The sequence below is a fragment of the Numenius arquata genome, chromosome 10 (genome assembly GCF_964106895.1).
Source record: "Numenius arquata chromosome 10, bNumArq3.hap1.1, whole genome shotgun sequence".
Lineage (NCBI taxonomy): Eukaryota > Metazoa > Chordata > Aves > Charadriiformes > Scolopacidae > Numenius > Numenius arquata.
Window position 1 is genome coordinate 17,506,482 of NC_133585.1, and position 21,064 is coordinate 17,527,545.

At 39.8% G+C, this 21,064-nt stretch overlaps 1 protein-coding gene across 1 annotated transcript; it reads right to left on the reverse strand.

The window, feature by feature from the left end:
* Window positions 1-6,552: 6,552 nt before the first annotated feature.
* Window positions 6,553-17,460, reverse strand: DNAJC12 (DnaJ heat shock protein family (Hsp40) member C12). Its single transcript, XM_074155082.1, has 5 exons — window positions 17,232-17,460; window positions 14,041-14,119; window positions 11,524-11,663; window positions 10,165-10,366; window positions 6,553-8,341 (listed from the first exon to the last, which is right to left on the reverse strand). Exons 1-5 carry the CDS (start codon window positions 17,307-17,309, stop codon window positions 8,247-8,249), a joined length of 594 nt encoding a protein of 197 aa, XP_074011183.1. The 5' UTR covers window positions 17,310-17,460; the 3' UTR covers window positions 6,553-8,246.
* Between the last annotated feature and the right edge of the window lie 3,604 nt (window positions 17,461-21,064).

The following is a 21,064-nucleotide window of genomic DNA, read 5'->3' on the forward strand; positions in this document are numbered from 1 at the left end:
GCCCGGTAGGGGTTACTTTTTTTCCTGTCCTGCGTGATTGGTTATAACGTGCAGGTTATACTCCTCCCGTCTTTTCTCACTCTTAAGATGCCTCTGCAGCAACAAGAGAGATTATGTAGTATTTTTCCTATTGCAACTCGGTAGGCCCTCTGCTGCTTCTGTCAAGACACAGAGGTAGTACCAAAGCAGCAATGGGTCCCAGGGCAAGCTGCCATCGAAGTGCACCTAAAACACTTGTGATAAGCAGCGCTTGGTGGAGGTGGAAGAGCACACTAGGATCCTGGTTTTTTCCACACCTCACCTCGTAGGTCCTCTATGGGCAGGACAGGCACTGCCCAAGGGCAAGTAATGAAACATGTTAACACACAGACGGTGTCCTGATTCGCCCCAAGGGCCATTGTCCTGCCCCCAGGTCCTACAGCTGATACAAAATAAATAACAGCAGCAGCAAGCTATTCTATATCAAATGTATTTGCTCCATCGAGCTTTCTCTGTCACGAAAGAAGCTGGTCTGATTGCTCCTAGACCTCCAGTGAGGGGCTCCTAGATCACCTTTTCCTGTCCTTTATAGCTTTCTGCACGTGCACCCCCCCATACACAAAGTGGCAATGAGGGGGGGAAACCTCACAGAAGTTATTATGCAACTAATAATCAGAAAAAACATAAGAACAAGGCACTTTCCTCTGCATACGCATGCACACACACACACTGTACAGCTTAAACTGACCCTTCACCACTCAGCCATGTCCATCTCCTCCCATGTGTGACCCCAGCATCAGTGAAGAGATGAAAAATTTGCAGGAATGGAAATAAGAAAAAGGCCGTTTTCACAGAGGCCAAAATAGGCTAGAACAGGAACTACCACTTTTCACTCCTCTGTATCTTAAAGAGACGACATAAACCCGATATAAACACACATGCAAACCCATTCTTTCTAGTTAGTGCAACTTAATTTAATCAGAAAATGGAGGCAGGGAAAGAAGAGGAAACATTGAAATGTCCCTGCTCAGAGCAAAATAAAAGAAAGAGGGGACAAACAACAATTGTTTAAGCTGGCAGCAAAATGAACATTTCAAAGTGCTCCCTAACAAAGGCTTCCAGGGATTTCAGGTTTGGGTGGTTGTTTCTGTTCAGGCGTGTGCAAGTGTTAGAGATTATGCTTTAGAGGGAAACTGGTACATAACTGACAGTGGTCCTGTCTAATACACAACCATAACATCAGGCATTTGCCTTAAGTTCTCACATGTGAAGGTACCTGCCAAGGAATACCGGCATCAGATATCTTAACTCAGACACTGCAGAAGAGACAGTTTTCAAACTCAAGAGTAGCGACTTCAGCATCCTTTGCTAAGGTGCAGTAGATGTGCTATTTTCACCTTCGCATATTTGTATTCTAACAGCAGCTTAAAATTGAGTGCTTAGAGCAGTGCAACATGTTAGTCACTCTCCAAAATACCAACATTTTTAGTAAGTGTGCACATTTCAGGTAACAAAAAAAAAATAGATAACTTTTCTACATACAAGGCTTGATTTTGTTCAATCAGTCAGGAATTCAAACTCTTTTTTTCTTTTGTAGCTTGACAATCTCACCCACCCCTATAATCTGGAACAGATGAGAAAAAGTCTATTTTGTGTAATGCAGTTTTGGGTAGCATTCCAAACTAATAAAAAGCCAGTCAAAATACTAAAGACAGTGGGCAAGCTTTGCGCTAAGTCCTTCTTTTCCACTGCATCACTGAAGAAGTTGCCAGTTTTTTTACTGATCGCTTCAAGTGTCTTATTTCCAAAGTACACGTTTCATTGCTTTAACAGATCTGAAGACAAAGCACTGACTCAATAAATATTTATTAGGATGTTTGCAACTTCAAGATGTCCTTTTTACTGGGACCTTGCTGGGGAAGGAAATGTCAAACGAGCAACACCAAAAGATGTGGTTATTTTAAGTCTTATACTGAAAATTAAGAGGCCAGTCTGTCAGAAAAGCAACAAAAGTCTCTGCTGTCTAGGGAATTAATTGCATTCAGTGAACCTTTTCTCCTTGAAAATGGTTTTCCCTAAAATCTGTAGTTGAAAAACAAAAGAGCAGCAGCAAACACCCAAGTTATTTCCCACCCTCACCCTTCAGCAAGATTTATGAAAATGTTCCCATCAAGGCACTAAAGGGAAAGAAGCATATGGTTTTAATTGCAGTTGTTTTTTTGTAATTACAAAAGAAAGTAAGGCACACCAACCAGCCTACTACACTTATAGATACACTAGCAGCACTAGCGTTCCAGGCTCAGTGCTCTCCTCTTGACTCCTATCACTTCTCATCTCTGTTTCATAGCAAAGAGTTAAAGTGCTACCATTCTGATCTGCTTCCCTTTTTAATCCTCAGCTGTAAGTGAGGCAGAGCAAGCCAGTAATAAATCTGGTGCTGGAGTCCAGACCCCAAAAGGTACATACGGGCTCACCATGGTACTCCTCCATATCTCTGCCAGCTGGTGCAATCTTCCTTCTCGAACCTGGCTCAGGCCCACTGCACAGTACCTTCAGAGATCAAGGTACCTCCAGCCAGGTAAGAGGAGAGATGCTTAAGATGTCCAAGCTCCTTTTCATCATCAGCTATCCACGCTGAAGCAAGCAGCCTAGTCCTTTGGCAGTGGCAGGCCAAGAATGGACATCAGAACCCTGGAGAAGACTCAGATCCTTCAAAAGTGAGGACCGCAAGTAGCAGAAAGCACCAAGGGCACCCAGCCCAAACAGCAGGAAGAGTCTCCTACTCCTCTGGGCCTTTCTGCTCATTCTCCTGCCCCCCATCCCATCAATACCGCTCATACAAAGTTGTTTATGAGAAAGAGGAGGAGCTGACAATCCTCTACCCAGCATAAATTTGGGGGGCCCATAGAAACTAACTTCTAGTAAAAGACCAACTCTGACAATCCTGACAAAATAAATCTGGTTTCTGTAAGGACTGATGCCCAAGAGTGAAACTACACCTCCTGAGGGGAGTTGTCAGCCTTTGGTGCCAAGAGTCCTTTGATATTTTCAGAGAAGCATTTTTGACAAAGCAGCAAGGAAACCATTTTGTCTAAAGCACCGAGGACCACATCACACATCAAGACTGGAAACCTTGTCAACACAGGCAGCAAATTTCATTTTCTAAAAGTAGCCTTTCTTTCTCCTTCACTGCCCCACCAAAAGAACAGAACAAGAGCAAACCACTATGAAGATGGAACGGAAAGGAAATAAAATTTGTTTTCTCCAGCATCTATCACCTATGACAGGTTATGATATCCATCAGAGACCTAAAACTTGTATCAGTTCCAGTCTATATTGTGCACCACTGTAATGACTCAAGACACAAGCCTTTTGAAGCTGGGACAAACGGAGCACACAAAAAGTCTCATCTTCGTTAACACGGGAGGGAGAAGTGAAGGTGAAAGAACAAACACACGCAGTGCCTGCCATTGTAGGGGGAGGCTTGGCAACTCTTAGAACAGCAGGATAAGCACGTACCCTGGGCTGCAATAAAAGTACTCAGCATAAACTAACTGATGAATATCACCCCCTGTGACAGAGGCTGACAACTTACTGAGCTGCTTTATCTTTTGCTGTGTAATTTCATCAGCTTTACAGCAGCTTCATCGCTTACCTTCCCAGCGGCCCGGTCTCTCATTTCAGGATATGAAAGAGCAAGATAGCAATATTCATACTCAGGAAATTAAAGCTACCCAGTATCTGTTTTAATCATCAGGATACTTGCTTCTATTATAGAACATAAAACCGGCCCATTTCTTCTTCCCCCCACTCAAAGAGGAAAACAAACATTCAGAAAACGACCTTACCTATCATTCAGTATTACTCAGCCTGAGATTTTAAGTCATATACTATCTGTACTCATCAGCAAAACTTGGGAAATGTTGGCAAAACAACTTGGCAAATAACTGGCAAAATAAAAAGTTTGTGAAGAACTAGAACATTCTCAATCTTACATATTCAGCATTTACACAAGAAGAGCTATGACAGCAGTAACTAAAGTTACATCAATTTTATATAATTCAAGATCCACCCCCCCGCCCCCCAAGCTGTTAAATTTCATTGTAAACAGCAGGCTAAATAGTTGCTTAATTTCTGATATTACAAAACTGGTTGATACAGTTTCAGAGACCTAGAGACACAAAATTAAACAGTGTGCCCTAGTCTCTGTATTTTATAATCATCATCATCCACCTGTACCCCCATCTACTGTCTCGTAACTTCCAGCTGGAACTTCATCAACCATCGCAAGTCCCATAATGGCCAAGTTTAATCAATGCTTTTGAGTAGACTCCAGAGGATCTAGGCTCACTTCACAGGTCCATATATTTTCATACCAAGCTAAGTTAAGTCATTTTGAGCTACAGCTAACAAAGCACGCAAGCATAATAACACTCAATTGCTGTACAGCAGAAGTACACACCAAGTCAGACCCCTGAGACACCCAGAAGGTTCGGGACCCTTTGTCACCTACCTAAACAACTCACAGGAAGAAGAAAATAAGACCTTACCATACCTTGCAGGTAGCTGCCCTCTCCCCCAACTTGAGATTGATAGACCCTAATCTATAGCATCTGAGGTTGTTGCTGGTGTTCCCCACCCCTACAACTTTCCTTTTGCAGCTGTTTCCACTTTGCAAAGAAAATTAAGTTCTCTGTTGGCCACTAAAAAACCACACATGCCTGACTCCATCACCTCTTAATCACATCTCCACAGAGCTTGAGGGACCCACCTTACAAGCCCTGCTCCAATTAATATTTAAGCATGTTATATGCTTACCAGTGCAGAGGCCAAAGCACCATGTTAGTGTGGATAATGTCATGTGAGCCATTTGTTGGATCTTTTCACACTACTAGTAAAAAATCTAAAAATACTATATATTTTATAAAAAATTTAAAAAAGAAAACTGTTTATGTTTGGGGAGTGGGCCCTGAATGATCTAACACAGTGATTTGTCAGGTGCCTATTTCTTTCCTTTCTAACATGAGGGAGAACTGCACTGCCCACTTATTCCAGTTAACTGTTCTTACTGGCCAGAGCAGGTCCCACCAATGCTGTCCCAAAAGCAAAACAGGCTGCACCGATCCCTCTTGCTTTCCAGTACCTCTGGGTTCGCTCTGCTAGAAATAGGTTAATTCAACTCTATTCAAGAAATACAGAAAACTGGACCGTTTCAAGTTAAATATATGCTTATATGCAAGGTCCTGTGCCTGGGTCACGGCAATCCCAGGCACAAATACAGGTTGGGTGGAGAATGGATTGAGAGCAGCCCTGAGGAGAAGGACTTGGGGGTGTTGGTGGATGAGAAGCTCGACATGAGCTGGCAATGTGCACTCACAGCCCAGAAAGCCAACCGCACCCTGGGCTGCATCAAAAGTGTGGTCAAGGGAGGTGATTCTACACCTCTGTTCCACGCTGGTGAGACTTCACCTGGAATACATCCAGCTGTGGAGTCCTCAACACAGGAAGGACATGGACCTGTTGGAATGGGTCCAGAGGAGGCCACAAAGATGCCCAGAGGGCTGGAGCACCTCTGTTATGAGGTTGAGAGAGTTGGGGTTGTTCAGCCTGGAGAAGAGAAGGCTCCAAGGAGACCTTATAGCCCCTTCCAGTACCTAAAGGGGGCTACAGGAGAGATAGGAAGGGATTCTTTACCAGGGAGTGGAGCAATAGGATGAGGGGTAATGGTTTTAAACTGAACGAGGGGAGATTTAGATTAGATATTAGGAAGAAATTCTTTCCTGTGAGGGTGGTGAGACACTGGAACAGGTTGCCCAGGGAAGTTGTGGATGCCCCATCCCTGGAGGTGTTCAAGGCCAGGTTGGATGGGGCTTTGAGCAACGTGGTCTAGTGGGAGGTGTCCCTGCCCAGGGCAGGGGGGATGGAACTTCATGATCTTTAAGGTCCCTTCCGACCCGAACCATTCTATGATATACATAAATAGGAAAAAAATCTTCATGGGTGTACTAGAGCACCAGTTAATAACCTGTCCACTTGACTAGGGCAAACACAAATTAGAGTACTGATCTCTAGCAGGTATGTCACAAAATGCAAGTTTTGCCATCAGCTTTCACCAGACTAAGAGCATTCCAAATGTCTGCAATTATTCATCCAGAACAAATATGTAAAGGTGCTTTGCCAAAATAAACTGTGTAATAATTGGCTGATAATGACATCAGCTTTAATGACATGAAAAATGAGTTTGCCGTTCAAAGGTCTATTGTATACTCACTTCTCAATGGAAAGCAGCTGGTTAGGTGCTAACTCGCCCACCCAACTACCCCCTTTTACCTTTATGAGCAAACGAAAAGGGGAGAGGAGAGTCTGATCTGCCACCTGGTTCAAAGTACTCCAGCTGGTTGCACTTCCATTTTTTTGTTAAAGAGAGAAAAATCGTACCCTATTACTTTGTATCCTTCACTTGAACTAGAGTTTCTGCCGTTCCTGCTGTTTGACATCCTTTACCGTCCCTCCCTATAAAATGGATTGAAAGTCTTCCTTGAGCAAGTACCTTTATATAAAGGAAAACAGTACATGGATCAGAAGAAAATTTGTAATTACATTTAGCAGATATTACAGAGAATTATTCATTTCATGTGTATAATGTTCTCATCTACAAAATATGCAAAGGAAAAGCATGCAGAATAATAGTTAAAAAAAAGTATTTTGGATAAGCAGGATGATGTGCTGTCAAAATAGCTATTGCCAGTGGTGGCATCAAATCTAGGATCCGTGTAGCTGTATCAGCAGAACATCAGTACTTGGAGCTTTTATAAACTGGTACAAACACAACCAGCGTTAACACTGGTATCAGCCCCTGTAAAGGAAACTGGCACCAGAATAAATACACTAATGAGGTTATTAAGATACACATATGATCCGGGGTCCACTGGCAGGCACTTGTGTTACAGTTTGTACCAAACAGGCACCAAAGAGGAGAAGCACAGTAGGTCAGTCAGCTCATCACACCTCTGCACAGTACAGCCAAACGTGTCACTCCAGGGACAGACAGATACATTGGGAGTTTCCAGATCAGACTTTCCATGGAGATGCCCGGGATTCATACCCGGACTCCCTTAAGCTTTTACCCGCTGAAGAGACAAGCAACAAGAAATTCAAAAGGGATCTCTGTGGTGGGTGGAGTGTTTCGGTTTAAAAAATGAAAGCAACCTTTCTGCATGCATGCAGTTTTATTTGTTGCTGATGGAATTACTCGTGTGCACAAAACCACAATGTCGCATTGTTCAGGTTTACAAAGAAAAAAACAAATACAAAATAAATAAACACAATGTAGAATTTGCAAATTTGCCCAAAGTACCAAAAACCTTTCACGTGAGACTTTGTACACACTAATGATGACTGGCCTGATCCTTCATTACTCACCATACAGAACTCTGATAAGACCCTGTCTGCCAGGCCAGAGCAGGGAGGGAAATTACTCCTAAGCCAAAGGACAATGCTGGGGGACATACAAGGGGTATCAGTTGTCCACCAATAAATCTTAAAATGAAGAAAACTGCTAACTGGAGAAGTGAAGTTGTGGAACTGCCTTCCAAAATAAAGAGATGGTACAAAAAGTGTACTTGTTAAGATAGAAAGCAAGTGAATTTTAAGAGTGCTTGATCTATCACAGTGACCTTCTTGGATCATAAGAAGGTTCTTATTTCATCTATATCATAAGATCACAATTCTCCAACAAGTTAAATTTGTAATAGTATTGTGCATGCGTGCATTAGAAATGACTACAGTAAGTACAATGCAATGCAGAAGTGAACCAGAGCACATCATTTAGAAATAAGCACAGTTCTGGTTAAAGTTCATTGTCATATAGCTTTTGGAAGATCACCACTGAACAGGATGATATGCCAGAGTCTAGCATTGACTTTTGGTTCTAGCGAGTGTATAGTCTTCATAACATCACAGTACTAAGAAAAATATTATTCACAATATTTAAGAATACAAGAAACAATACATAAGATACTAGATAACTTCACAAAATCCCTTTATGTTAATACTGAAAAGGCCTTTGCTTATTAAAGTTTGCTTATTAAACAGAGACCTCCATCTGCAATGCTCGTAGCATGTGTGTTAACAAATCGGTATTAAGACATTTATTCAAATGACTTTCACATCACAATGAATACAAAATACAAATAACTTATAACTGCTGACAAAAAAAATACTGAATTGTTGAACAGATGATCTCACACTCTTGCCTATTTTGCATTTCAGATCTCGTAGTTTCTGAATTTCCTCAGAAGATCTGATGGAGCGTCGCCCGACCAGCGGAAACGCAAGTGCCAGTAATTTGCCTCTGAAAATCCTGAGAAAAAAAGAGAAAGGCAAGTACATTCTTATAAACATGTATAAAACTAAGTTGTCTGAATTCATACTTGATACTCTTCCCCCAAAAAAGTGAGTAAAAAAATTGGTCACTTCCAGTGCTCTGGACAAGTGGGGACAATCTCTGTATTCTTGGCACCATTCGAACAAGAACTCAAGCAAACACCAAACTTCAAAGATATATATCCACTGCAAAGAGTCCAAAGGAGAACAGAAGAATGATGGCAGTCCAGAAAATAGGACTTACAAAGAAAAACTGAGAAAATTGCATTTGCTTCATCTACAGAAGAGATAGGCGGTGACATGGTAAATCTCCAACTACATGAAAGGCAGGAGTGTGGAGGGAGGGTACAGATGGCCCTGTCCTCACACAAGGGAGTTCAGGAGTTTTTCAGACCCTGTACAATGGGCTGTTAATACTAAGAAATGTGATCTTCCTATATCAGGAAGCTGAAATCTATTACCAGACTTAGTGTTAAAATCTCTTATTCAGGCTGAAAAAGCTACATGGAGTTGTAGTCCATAATTCTTACAGACCAGCAGAGAAGAACTGAAAATATCCCAGTTTAAAAATGGAATCCAATATAATAAATTTTCCTGAACCAAAACAAAAGCATTATCAACTTCCTAACACTAAGTACAAACACTGAAGTGCATACAGGCCCTGTCAAATAAATATATTCTAATATGAACATTTATTAATATAAATATATGACCACTGGATAAAGTAAGTAGGCATTTGATTGTTTGATATTTTTCACATTCAAATCTATGGAAATGAAATTTAAACTTCAAAAAATTATGAGAAAGAAGATGCCTGCAAAGAAAGCTCACCATTACAAAGAAACAAGAGAATGTTTTCATTGAAATTTTACTGCTTTACAAAGCATACAGTGATTATTTAATTACCAAAAGATAGCAAATATATAATGTTATAGAGCATAATTTTTAAATATAAAATTTTCAGTTACACCTCACCTACATTTGTTTGTAGAATCTTCTCATCTATTTTCTGCATTCCACAATATTTAGGATTAAATTAGGTTTTGCTACCCTCACAGTTCAACTTAAATTTCCTGTTTGATCAAGCTGACTTTGTTTAATAATAGTTCTGTGATAACATAAGCCTAAGAATATGAAACACCTGAAGGATCAAGCAGAACAGAAGGTGGCTGTTGTGGTAAGTAAACTTTGATTCAGGCGTACTAACCTAAACAACAGACAGGAGATACTAACGGGCCAGATGACAGCTTTTGAAATACACACTTACTCTGGAGCATGCACTATTTTAAAAAAAAACCTGTTCAAATACAAAAGAAGCCTTCAAGTCTCAATTTTTAGTCCTCCTTAACTCATCAGATGCAAACCGTGCATCAGTACTGAATGCTGGATTAAAAAAAAAAGAAGACTATAATACGTTTTATCTACCATTTTTTAAAGCTATTTAAAAAAAAAAATCACTGAAAATAATTGCCTTTTTTTTTTTTTTCATTTTGATGTAGCAGCAAAACTGAACTTTCCATTTTGGTTTAAGATTATTTTTTTTTTCCTTCTCCAGTTTTTGATTTTACTAGCAAACAGGCAAGAAAACATGGGGTAGGAAGGAAGAAAGGTCTGAAAGCTTCAAAATTAAATAAATAATGAACAACACAAAACCCAAAACAAAACCCCAACCCAAAACCACATTAAAAAAGCTACCAGTTAAACATACTATTCTGGAGAAGAATTTCTCATGGCTAAAAGCCTCCATTTCAGGCCAATCCCTGGATATCGCAATTTTCTGTAACTGCTGGTTTCACTTACTTGGGGAGTCTGGATTCTTTGAAGACTCTGGTTTCACATCAGGAATTGCAACATCTTCTTGCTCCCTGTTCTCATCTGACAATCCATCTGCATTGTTTTCAGTACGTTGGGTCCAAATCTCGTTAGTTATGTTGTTGCTGTTATTCAAGTCAGGAGCTTCCAGCATTTGGTCCTTCTTGCTTTGGACAGCCCAGTGCATTGACTAAAGAAATGCAAAAACTAACAAATAAACAACTAATTCCTATGATTTAAAAGATTTTGAATTAAGTTCTCCTTTCTTATGTTGTTGTAATAAATGGTTAAACAAAGCACATAGAAAGGAGCTTGCAGGTCAATAGGATAGGGGAAAGCATAGTTTTATATTGCAAATACAGTTTGAGAGGACAGTTGATGTCAGGTGGGGATGAAGAACAAAATGTACAAATGTATCAAATAATTATAAGGGTCTTTTGTCCAGTTTCTTCTGTCATGACTTCTGACGCTTTTCTAAGAGGGCTTGAGTGACTTAGAAACTGTCCATTTTCAAAGCTCTCTTTGACTTCAAGGTGCCCCTTGAAAGCAATACCATCTGCAAAGCTTACTATTCCACTACATCTGTGGAATGACTTCCATTTGGAACTGAGCTAAGCTTCATGGGATACTTCCAACAAATGTTTAAGCTCAGGCATAACACTTTAGCTGAAGAGGCCCGCAAACTTCTTTCATAAGCAGAATTGAGGTGGGCAGAATTGGCAATGGAAACATTTATTCACTGCCTTAAAATCTGCTCATGTAGACTTGTAATTATCATTCACCCTAATAAGGCACACACAAAAAAAATGAAAATCAAACATTATGGAATTAGGATCTACTAGGAACATGCTATCAAAGTATCTCACTAGCAAAATTAGGAAGGAAAACAATCCTTGGAACCCTTCCTCTGTCACAAATCACCCCACTAGCCTAAAAGGGCTCTTCCAAAGTCCTGCATGAAGCCCAGGTTCCAAGGAACCTACCTTCTAGATTTTGTAATGAGCTCTTTATTTAATCAGAGAGCATAAAAACCTATCTAATAAGCCACACACCAAAAGGAGAATGTATTATACAAAAGTCCTAGCTTTGAAAATAAGTAAAAGGTTCCTACAAAAGCAAAGTGCACTGAAGCATCTGAAAACAGCCCTTAAGTTACTATAGTGCTCCAATTTTTCCTCAATTTCCTTAAGTTCCTTAGCGCAGGAATCACGCTGCACTCTTCCCACCCCCAAAACCCACCACTGCAGCAGAAGTGGTGTAGCTCATCCCCTCAGTCACTGGACCCTTTCCTCTGGACCAGCCCTGCCCCTCTCTCCTCCTGAAGGCCCAACCTTGGACACCACCAACCGTTTTCACAGACTTGCTCAGAGCCTCCCACTGCTGGAACGGAATGGTAATTTTACTCCGTCGCCAGTAATCATAATGCGCTCGACTCTCTTCATTAGAAAGAATCTCCTTAGCTTGCTGTAGCTTCTGGAAATTCTCCACTAGAATACAAAGCAAAAAGGTACTGAAGCCAGTATTTGTTTTCAAAGAAATTAATTCAGAGGCGAAAGGGGAGCTGCCGACAGTGGCTTATAGCAAACAGAGCAGAGGGGACCGAAGGAGAGCTGAGTGACAAAGGTGCGTGGTTGCTCTGCTGACAGCTTTGCACAGTTTTAGCTGGCTTTAGGATCATAGCACCTTCGGCAGGCAACTGACATCCTTTTCAAATGAGGGCTAGAAAGCTCATTTGTCTTCTGGCTTCAAAACCGCCTAAATTTAAGTTCAGAGAAACTTACAGAGTTCAGCAGCAAAAGGCACGAGTCACCCCCTGCAGGCAACATTAAAAAGGGAAACTGAACTAGAGGAACAAAGCTTAGGAGGGATGCACTTACATCCACAGCAGCAAGGAAGTCAGAGCAAAGCACAACACCCAAGAAAACATGAAGGGGGGGGGGGGGTACGACAAGCAAAAATTGACAAGGAAGAAGAGGAATCTAAATATAGTTTAAATTAACTAACTTGTGCATTTTATTAGGTATGTTTTCAGCGTATGCAAAAATGTTATCTTGAATACCAGCCTGCATGAATGACAGCTCTTATTTTTCCCTACAGGGTAATCTTTCATTAAATGGTTTCTAAGGATGCAGCTGCACGTCACTATTTGTAGAGGGTTATAAAGATTTAGATTTTATCTGTGAGTCACCTATGTTAGTGATCTATTATTATTATTCTTCTTCATTTATTCCGGTTTACAAATTAGAGAGATTTCTTTTGAAATACACTGAGCTCAAACACTAATCAAAATTGATAACCAGATATCAAACAACAGACAAGAGGCTGAGGCGGCAGTTCTATTAGGTTTCCTTTTTCTAGCATCACTAGTTTTCAACAAATAAAGTCTACTTTATTTACTCTTTATTGAGCTTTAAACTGATGAAATAAATAAACGAAACTTTCACCAGTACTGTAAAAAGGCATTTAAAGTAAATACAGCACATTCAGGTAAATGGAGCATAAAATATTTCTTCTTGACAAAACTGCTCCAACGTTTGGCACTTGGCCTCCTTTTTTGCGTTATTTAGTTTCAATTAATTGGGGGGGGTGGGGGGAGTGGTGAGTGATGGTGCAGACAGACAGGACCATGCACTAGAATAGTCTCTTGTTTCCCTGCTGCAATAGCCAGAATTTTCTGCAGAGCAAGCTGGTTCCATTGTCTTCATTGGTACTCGTGCTATCATTTAGAATAAATTAAATATTGGTAATCAGGTTATTGTTAATAGGTGGTAGATTGTCTCTCAAACACCAAATCTGAAGGGATTCCTTGTCAGGGAATCTCAAAGTGAAGAATCACACCTATTTCACCGTTTAGCCCCCGCCTTGTCAGCTCTCTGATATCAGGCTCGGAAGGCACACCAGTAAGGAAAGCCAAGCCCTGCTGAGCTCTGCTCGAGGCAGCAGAGTGGGAGTCTGTAACATGGGCGATACTCCCAGCTCTGCTCTCCCAGGGGAGGCCGTGGGTCAAGTCAAACTTACACAAGTAGGCAGGCTATTGTGTTCAGTTTATGTTTATGTTGTTCAGTTTATAAAAGAAGAATTCAAAGGAAAAGTTTTGTGTGCATTAATCAAAATGAGAAGCATATTTAAATCTTCTACAACAATTTTTTGATGGGGACCCTAATTATGATCAGAACAACCTCTATTATAAGAATATAAACTATTCAGACATCAGTGAACACTGGTTAGAGCTAACTGGTGGTTATGAATGGGTAAGGCTGTCTCCAAATAACTCAGGTGCTGCTCAGCCGTCACAGGTATGATGAACTGCACGCTTTCATAAATGCAAATGTTAGCTGCTTGTCTGCAAACAGATGGCTACTCATGTGGTGCTGGCTTCTCTTTATTTCCAGCCATTAAATTACATTAAAAGAAACTAAAGTACATTTAATGTGTTCCTGATGGGCTTGTTCATGAAAACAAATTAACTAGGTGACGCAAGTATGACACTTGAACGCCACCGAGCATGGAAGCAGGCCAGCTTCACAGGTCTAGAAAGGGATACACTCCACAAATAACTTCTGGATTAAAGGATGTTTACCACACAAAGAAAAAAAAAATGAAAGTCCTAAGGGGGAAAAAAAAAAATTTAAAAAATTAAACGAGTGTCTTCCTGCTCTACCACCTCGGAGTGTGCAAGTGTTAGAAAAGAATATTAAGCTTGCTATTTAAAGACAATATGCACAAAATACACAGGACAATTAAAATATATTGGGGGAAAAGAATATTTAATAAAGTCTTAAGTCTGAATTTAATAGCTTAGTAGCTTAGTCATGTTAATATAAGACAAAAATAGATTGCTTTTTAACAGGAAAGAATATATACCTGCTTTGGGGTTTCCAGGATGTTTGTCAGGATGACATTCAAGGGCTTTAATCTTAAATTCTGCAAGAATTTGTTCCACCTAAACAGAATGTTGAGATTTAAAGTGAGTAAATACACACACATAGAAAAGATTTTCAAATTGTCTTTTTGAAGAGCATTGGAAGGAACAACAAAGAATGCTGAAAGATTTTTTCCTATTCATTTTTACAAGCTTTAGTACAAGCAAAATGGAGGTAACAACAACCATCTGTCAGTGGCACTGCTCATTTCATTTCATTCTCCATGCACTCATCCTAATTCTTATTTTTGTGAAGCTCAGTCACCCAATATGGCAAGTTGGCTTTGAGAAAAATGTGCAAAGATCATGTGTGCAAAACCCTTTCTTCACATTCACCATGTAGGCAAAACGCATCACTTCAGTCACTCCTCGCTTTGTTTAATCAACTCTAACTTTTAACGAAATCTCATTGCAGGAACCAAAGAGCTTCTGTATTGCTGAAGATAAATTTGTGGGAATGGGTGGCTTCCTCCATATCATCTTCATAGGAAATTTAGCCCGTACCACATGACTTTTCTATCTGGGATACCACAAAGCTGCACCACATTCTTCCCATCAAGTTAATTTTCTGTGCCAAAAGGTTGACTTGGAATAGAATAAATTTATAATCAATATTAGAATATTGGCATGTATTAGTTAATTATAAGTTCCCACACAGTTTATGGTACCATAAAGTATTACAATCATTGGAAAAACAAAGACTTAGCAACTGTTAACAAAATACAGGAAACCACTGGAGTGGGCAATAGATTTTCAAATTTTCAGATTTTTCAAAGTATCTTCCTTCTTCTTACAATTCAGAAGCCAAAGCTTCTTTGTATCTTTCCAGTACAGCTTAAGCTTTCGCAACAATTTGCCCTAAAATATCAATTAGCTACTATTCTTTCCCATGCTAGAAAGGCTGTTCATATAAATTCTCATCTTTCAAACCCTGATATCCATATACAGTTTAAATTAGTTATTTCAACACTAAGGCTCATAACCTTTTTTTCTTTAGAATAAAATTACAGTTCACTCAACTAGCTAGCCAAACTTTGTCATCATATGCTGGGAAAAAAGTGGTCTAGAGCGGTATTTTAAGAATTCTACACTTTTTGATCTTCTCGGTATCTTCTTCCAGAGGGACAGATATAAAGTGGTAAATTTCCAGGCAGAAAGACACTTAAAAATATGTACATTGTACAAAGAACTTGTTGAAACTGGTTACTATATATAGCTCAATACCATCTTTAAAACTTAGTTATATAAAGGGAAACATTAAAGTTAAAATATGTACAGTAGCAGAGGCGTAGCGTGGAAGTTGTCACTTTAAAAAAAAAATCAGTTCATAGGAAGTGTTTACAAAATATATAAAATTTATTTAAAATATTCAGTGAGATGCTTTACCAAGAAAGGTATGCAGTACCCAGTATATATGAATGACACTGTTCTTGGAAGAAGGATGAAGATTAAATCTCCCCTCTTCCTCTCAAGTCTGAAGATGAACTAGGTGTCCACGCGCTCATTTCTACAAGCCAAGAATGAACGCAGATGTTTACTTGAATATAGGGAAAAGTCTGTAGAAATTGAGGCTATTTGTGCTTAAATTTAACCAGGTCAGATCAAGACCTGAATATTCAGCACCTTAGATGAAAGTAGTGCAGCTGGGAATGTGCTGTATGTGCCTAAAGAAGCCTGTGCTGCTGGCAAAAACTTAACTGCATATACAAAGAAATGGGAGTGCAAAACACCTGTAACGCTTCAAATTTCTGTTAAATGTCAGAAGTAGTTGTGTGCACCATCCTGAGGGAAGGCAATCGTAGTGCTCAGTCAATTTCTGATCCCGGTTCCTACTCCCATGTCAGAAACAGTCTAGTAACATCTGCTGCTTCTCTCAACAAATAATACTTGACAGATTATTTTCCAGTACCCATTAGCATTTATTCCGTCTTTTTCATTTCATTTTGAAGCAATTTGAAAAGTCGTTATCATACATACTTGAACTATTTATTAATTGCTAAGCCCTTATAAGAATTAGCGTGAGGTAAAAAATGAGAAATGGCATCTGCAAAACAAGCCTACACAGAAACTTTTAACACCGCCCTCTGCTGGGATGACTTTTTAGGAGTTATCCCGGGAAAAGCTTTCAATTGCCTTCTGTAGCAGATGGAAGACACGGACTAGTATGCGTTCAGTGACAGGAAAGACAGAGGTATTTTCCCAGCATTTGACTACTAGGACAGCTGGAGAGCATCTGATTAAATTTACTGAGCAAAATTTTTATCCAGCTCTGAATACACCTTTTACCCAGAATGAATACAGCCTTCATTACAGCAGAGTAATCAAAACTTCTTTTTCAAAATCAAAACACAATTCCAGTTAATACAGCAACTGGATTAAAAAATATTAGCATACCACTAACTCAGACTATCCAAAAAATGTTACAAGGACGCCTTTAGGAAGAAGGACACTTGTTTTAGCTACAAATAATTCAACAATTGGTTAGCTAGATCTCATTCTAAAGTATGAGATCTCCTCCCAAAACAAATTAGTAAAACTAGTATTTGAATGTCATTAAAATTAGCATTTAAAACTCATTAATAAGGTGAATAAAAAAGAGGTATTATTTTTGGTTTTCCTCCCAACCAATGAATACAGGTTTTAACAAATTTAAAAAATATGTATAAAACCTGAGAAACTCAATAGCATCATCAGTGACCTACAGCTACGAACATTCATTGTATTAGTTGCATATAAATAGCTTTTTTTCATCTTTTAAAATTGAAAATATATTCCAAAATATTATTTGGGCATTCTCAAATTGATGCAGTTGGCTCATGATTGATAACCACATCACATGTTGAACTGAACTAATGAATAAACCATTATTTCAGTTGTATCTATAATACAATCCTGTTTTATAAGGCATTTTTAATATAAGCCACATTCTAGGATCTTAACATCAGTACAGAGATCAGAAAATTGAGCTTTGCAAAGGGAGGTACTAAAAGATGAAAGAGGCAAGAAAAAAGGTTCACAGCGCGTTTCAAATAGTCCTGCCTGTAGAGATAAACAACTTCAAATCCCCCCTGTAGACAGACAAGCACATTCAAAATGTTATTAACCTGGAGGGGAGGGGGGGAAAGGCTCTTACCGTAGAGAGTTCATCGCATCCTAGCAAGTTGTAGTAATCTTCCAAGTCATCCGGTCTGCAGTTCAGAATCGCATCCATCCCGACTAGTCCAGCAGGCTTCTTCAAGCCGAGGCACGGAGGGTGTAAAATAGAGTATCAATTCAAAGCGCACACAGGGGTTTCGGAGTAGCCCAGGGAAACAGGCAGTTTCCACTCGGGTCTGCAGCTCTCCTCCGTGCTTTTTAATACTGGCAGCTGACACACATGAATTTTCTTGAATTCTCTGCCTGCCATTGGTTCCCGCAGGATGCCAATCCGGTTGCACAAACCTGCTCATGGCAATGCTCCCTGGGATTTGTAGTTGCCAAAGTCACGTCAACACTGAACTCCGTGTGTCATCCAGACTGAAAAGAGTTCTGGATACTAACGAAAATAGAGCTGTATTTCAGATTTAGATCACGCCATCATGTGTATAGCCACTTAAAATCAGACACACGCTTAAAAGCTTTCCTGCAACTGAGCCTACATGTACTAAAATATATTTTCTGCTTCATTTTTAATTGCAACTTTTGCCACAGTCTTTGACAAGGGGATTATATTGGTAATTATAGAAAAGAGTAAGGACTACTTCCAGAATAACTATTACAGGGCTGCAAACTTTTGAGAATGAAGGACCCTCCTTGTCAAAGCCTCTCAGAGTCCTGTCAGCCACTTCAACAGGAAGGAGTGAATCTTTATTCTTTGAAGGCCACCTGGGATATATACATACTAGTCTTCAAAAACGAACAGAATGGTAGGGGTTGGAAGGGACCTTTGGAGATCATCTGGTCCAACCCCCCAGCCAAAGCAGGTTCAGCCAGAGCAGGTTGGACAGGAACACATCCAGGCGGGTTTTGAGTATCTCCAGAGAAGGAGACTCCACGACCTCTCTGGGCAGCCTCTTCCAGTGCTCTGGCACCCTCAAAGTAAAGTTTTGCCTCATGTTGAGATGGAATTTCCTGTGTTCCACCTTGTGTCTGTAGCCCTTTGTCCTGTCACCTGGCACCACTAAGAAGAGTTTGATCCCATCCTCTTGACGCTCACCCTTTAGATATTTATAAGCGTTGATAAGATCCCTTCTCAGTCTTCAGGCCAAACAGACCTCAGCCTTTCGAGAGTACCGAGTACCTCAGTTGTACAACTGACAAAATTAAGACTCTGAAATACATGAAATACTGTCTACTATCACATTAAATAGAGACTCTCATGCTAAATTACTTTCAATTGAGTCTTGAAGGTCTGTATTGTGTGCAAAACATATTCCTTTTAAAACTCATTTTACGTTGAAGTGAAACACCTTTAATTTTGAACCGTGATTAATGATCAAGGCCTTAGTCCAACAAAGGCTACAGACATGTTTAACTGCAGTCTCTCCTATGATCTATTGATTTAAAACGATTACTTGCCAGGTGTAATACTAACCACTTGCTGAAGTCTTTTCTCTGGAGCCTAAGGAGCTCTATTTTTACCTTCCCCATCCCTGCAAGAGCTTTGTAATCCAAGATGTTTAATGTCATTAAATATTGCTGATTCTTTAAACTAGCACTTACAAACAGATGCCTTGAATAGTTACACAATTTTAGATGCAGTGACCTAGTGCAGGAGAGTCTACGCAGAACAGATACACGGGGTGTGACTGAGGCCAGAGCAGGTGTGTGTTAATCAGTGGACAACCTAGTGGCCATTCAGAACTGTTTATAAAATAATTCCTGCATTTACAAGTGCTTTATCTTTTTTTTTATCTATGGTTATTAATCTTTTGAAATTATCTACGTATAATGTTTGCCTCCCACTGTCTTCTCTTCAAGGTTGTATCGCCTGAAATTTCCTTTTTTTTACTGTATGTTCAGATAGCCTATTAAGATTATAAAAGATATAAAGTATATGAAAAGAAGCAGCAATAGTATTAAACAGCGAATCACAAGCCCCAGTGAAAACATTTAGATCTATTAGAAAACACTACTACCATATTTCTCTGAATAAATAAAACAATAGATACACTTTTTCAACAAAGTGGAAGAATTGGAAATTACAAATCTCTCCCCCATTCATAACTTGATAATAAGCCAGAAAAGTACAGGAAAGAAAAGTAAGCCTTTTAGCAAGAGATCATGTAAATATTTAAATAGATTGTACTTTGGGGGAGGATAAAAAACAAACAGCTGTCCCTCTTCCCAACAGCACTCCTGACATACCGTTCTTGTCCAAGTATTTCTTGCATATTTGCGTAAGGTGAAAGGGAAGGCTCTTTAACCCTTTTCCCCTCCAGTTTTCAGTGGCTATTTCTGTGCTGCAAGCCAAGCCACAGGCTCAAGAGCTGGATTCAGACAAAACGCTAAGACTTGCAAGCTGCTTGTTCACGGGGAATTTGCTTGCTGAAGCCTTGGTCCCCTCTACGCTCTTGTCTGTTCAGACCAAATAAACAAGGGCTCTGACCTGAACTGCAGCAGTGACCATGCTTGTTTTCCCCCCCTCCCAGAGATTTCCAGTGCTTGGGGCACAAAAAGTCCCACAGCACAGTCTGAAGGTTCGTGTGCGGAGGACACAAAGTACTGATACTGAATAATAGCTCAGTCTTTTACTGCTCTGGCTGACTGCAGTGGGACAACCCACAGAGCAAGGTGTCATCCAAAAAAGGAGGGCAAGAGAACCTGCATGTAATGCACAGAAAAAAATATAAAGATTGCCTTCAGGACATAAACTGTATTTGAAAGAGAGTCACAGTGCAGGAGATGGCACAGCTTATGTGCCTACACATGTTTTGGTTAGCGTTGCCCAGAACATACAAACAGTACTGGAAGTGAGGAAATCTCGTATTTGTTCTCTGTACCCAACCACGAACAAAACGTTTCTATTCATTCCTGACACATGGTCAACAATTTCCCTTATTTAAAGCCAAGAGTGAAACTAAATTCTGGTTCAGTACAACAGGAGGGTTGACCATCAACTTGTAAAAGTCATAAATGGCCATTTAAATAAAACAGCAAGGCCTGGAAATCTGTATTTGAGTTTATCCCCATAAAATACATCAAATCATCCAGTACCAGTTCTTCTCAACTGGCTTTAGATGTTTTGCTTCCTGAGGGCCGAGTACACATTTTCAAGAAGCTGAGGGCACAATGTAACTCAAATGAATTTTGCATTTCATGCTCCATCCTTGTCCCCACACGTGCTCAGAGCTGCAGAAACAGAAGAGAACCGAAGCACTACCGAACGGACTTCCCCCTTCAGGGGCAACTACTGCAACATCATTAACATGTACAAATGCTTGCAATATCAGAGTCAGCTTCAGGATCCTTGAATCTTGTCCTCACCAGTAACTTCACAGAAGGCTTTAGATCATACACCTGTATCACTTAAACATTTTCTTCCTTAGAGCAGTCTTCACATAAATTAGCACCAAAACGAGAACATTAAAGTCACACCTCTCCTTTACATGCTGACAAAAGAACGTGCTTTTTAAGAAATGTGAGTCTTGTCTCTGTTTCAATAAGGAAAAAGAATGCTTGCGTACAAATTTGCACAGGATAATGAAAAAGCTGTTCTGGTTGTTTCGTGGCTTCTTTTTGAGACATAGGTAAAGTGTGTAAAATAAGCGTGTGAGAAATGGCGTGTATATCTTTTGAGGGGTTGTTGATACCTGAAAAAAACAGAAAAAAAAATCCTCCCAATACATATACCACCTATAAAGTCAGTATCTATAAAATAATCCCTTTTGAAGCAAAAACATCCACATATTTACAATTTTAACCCAAAGGTATTTCAAAAAGCTGTCGTTATCGAGGCCCGCAAGGGAGAAATTCTACCTGTCATTA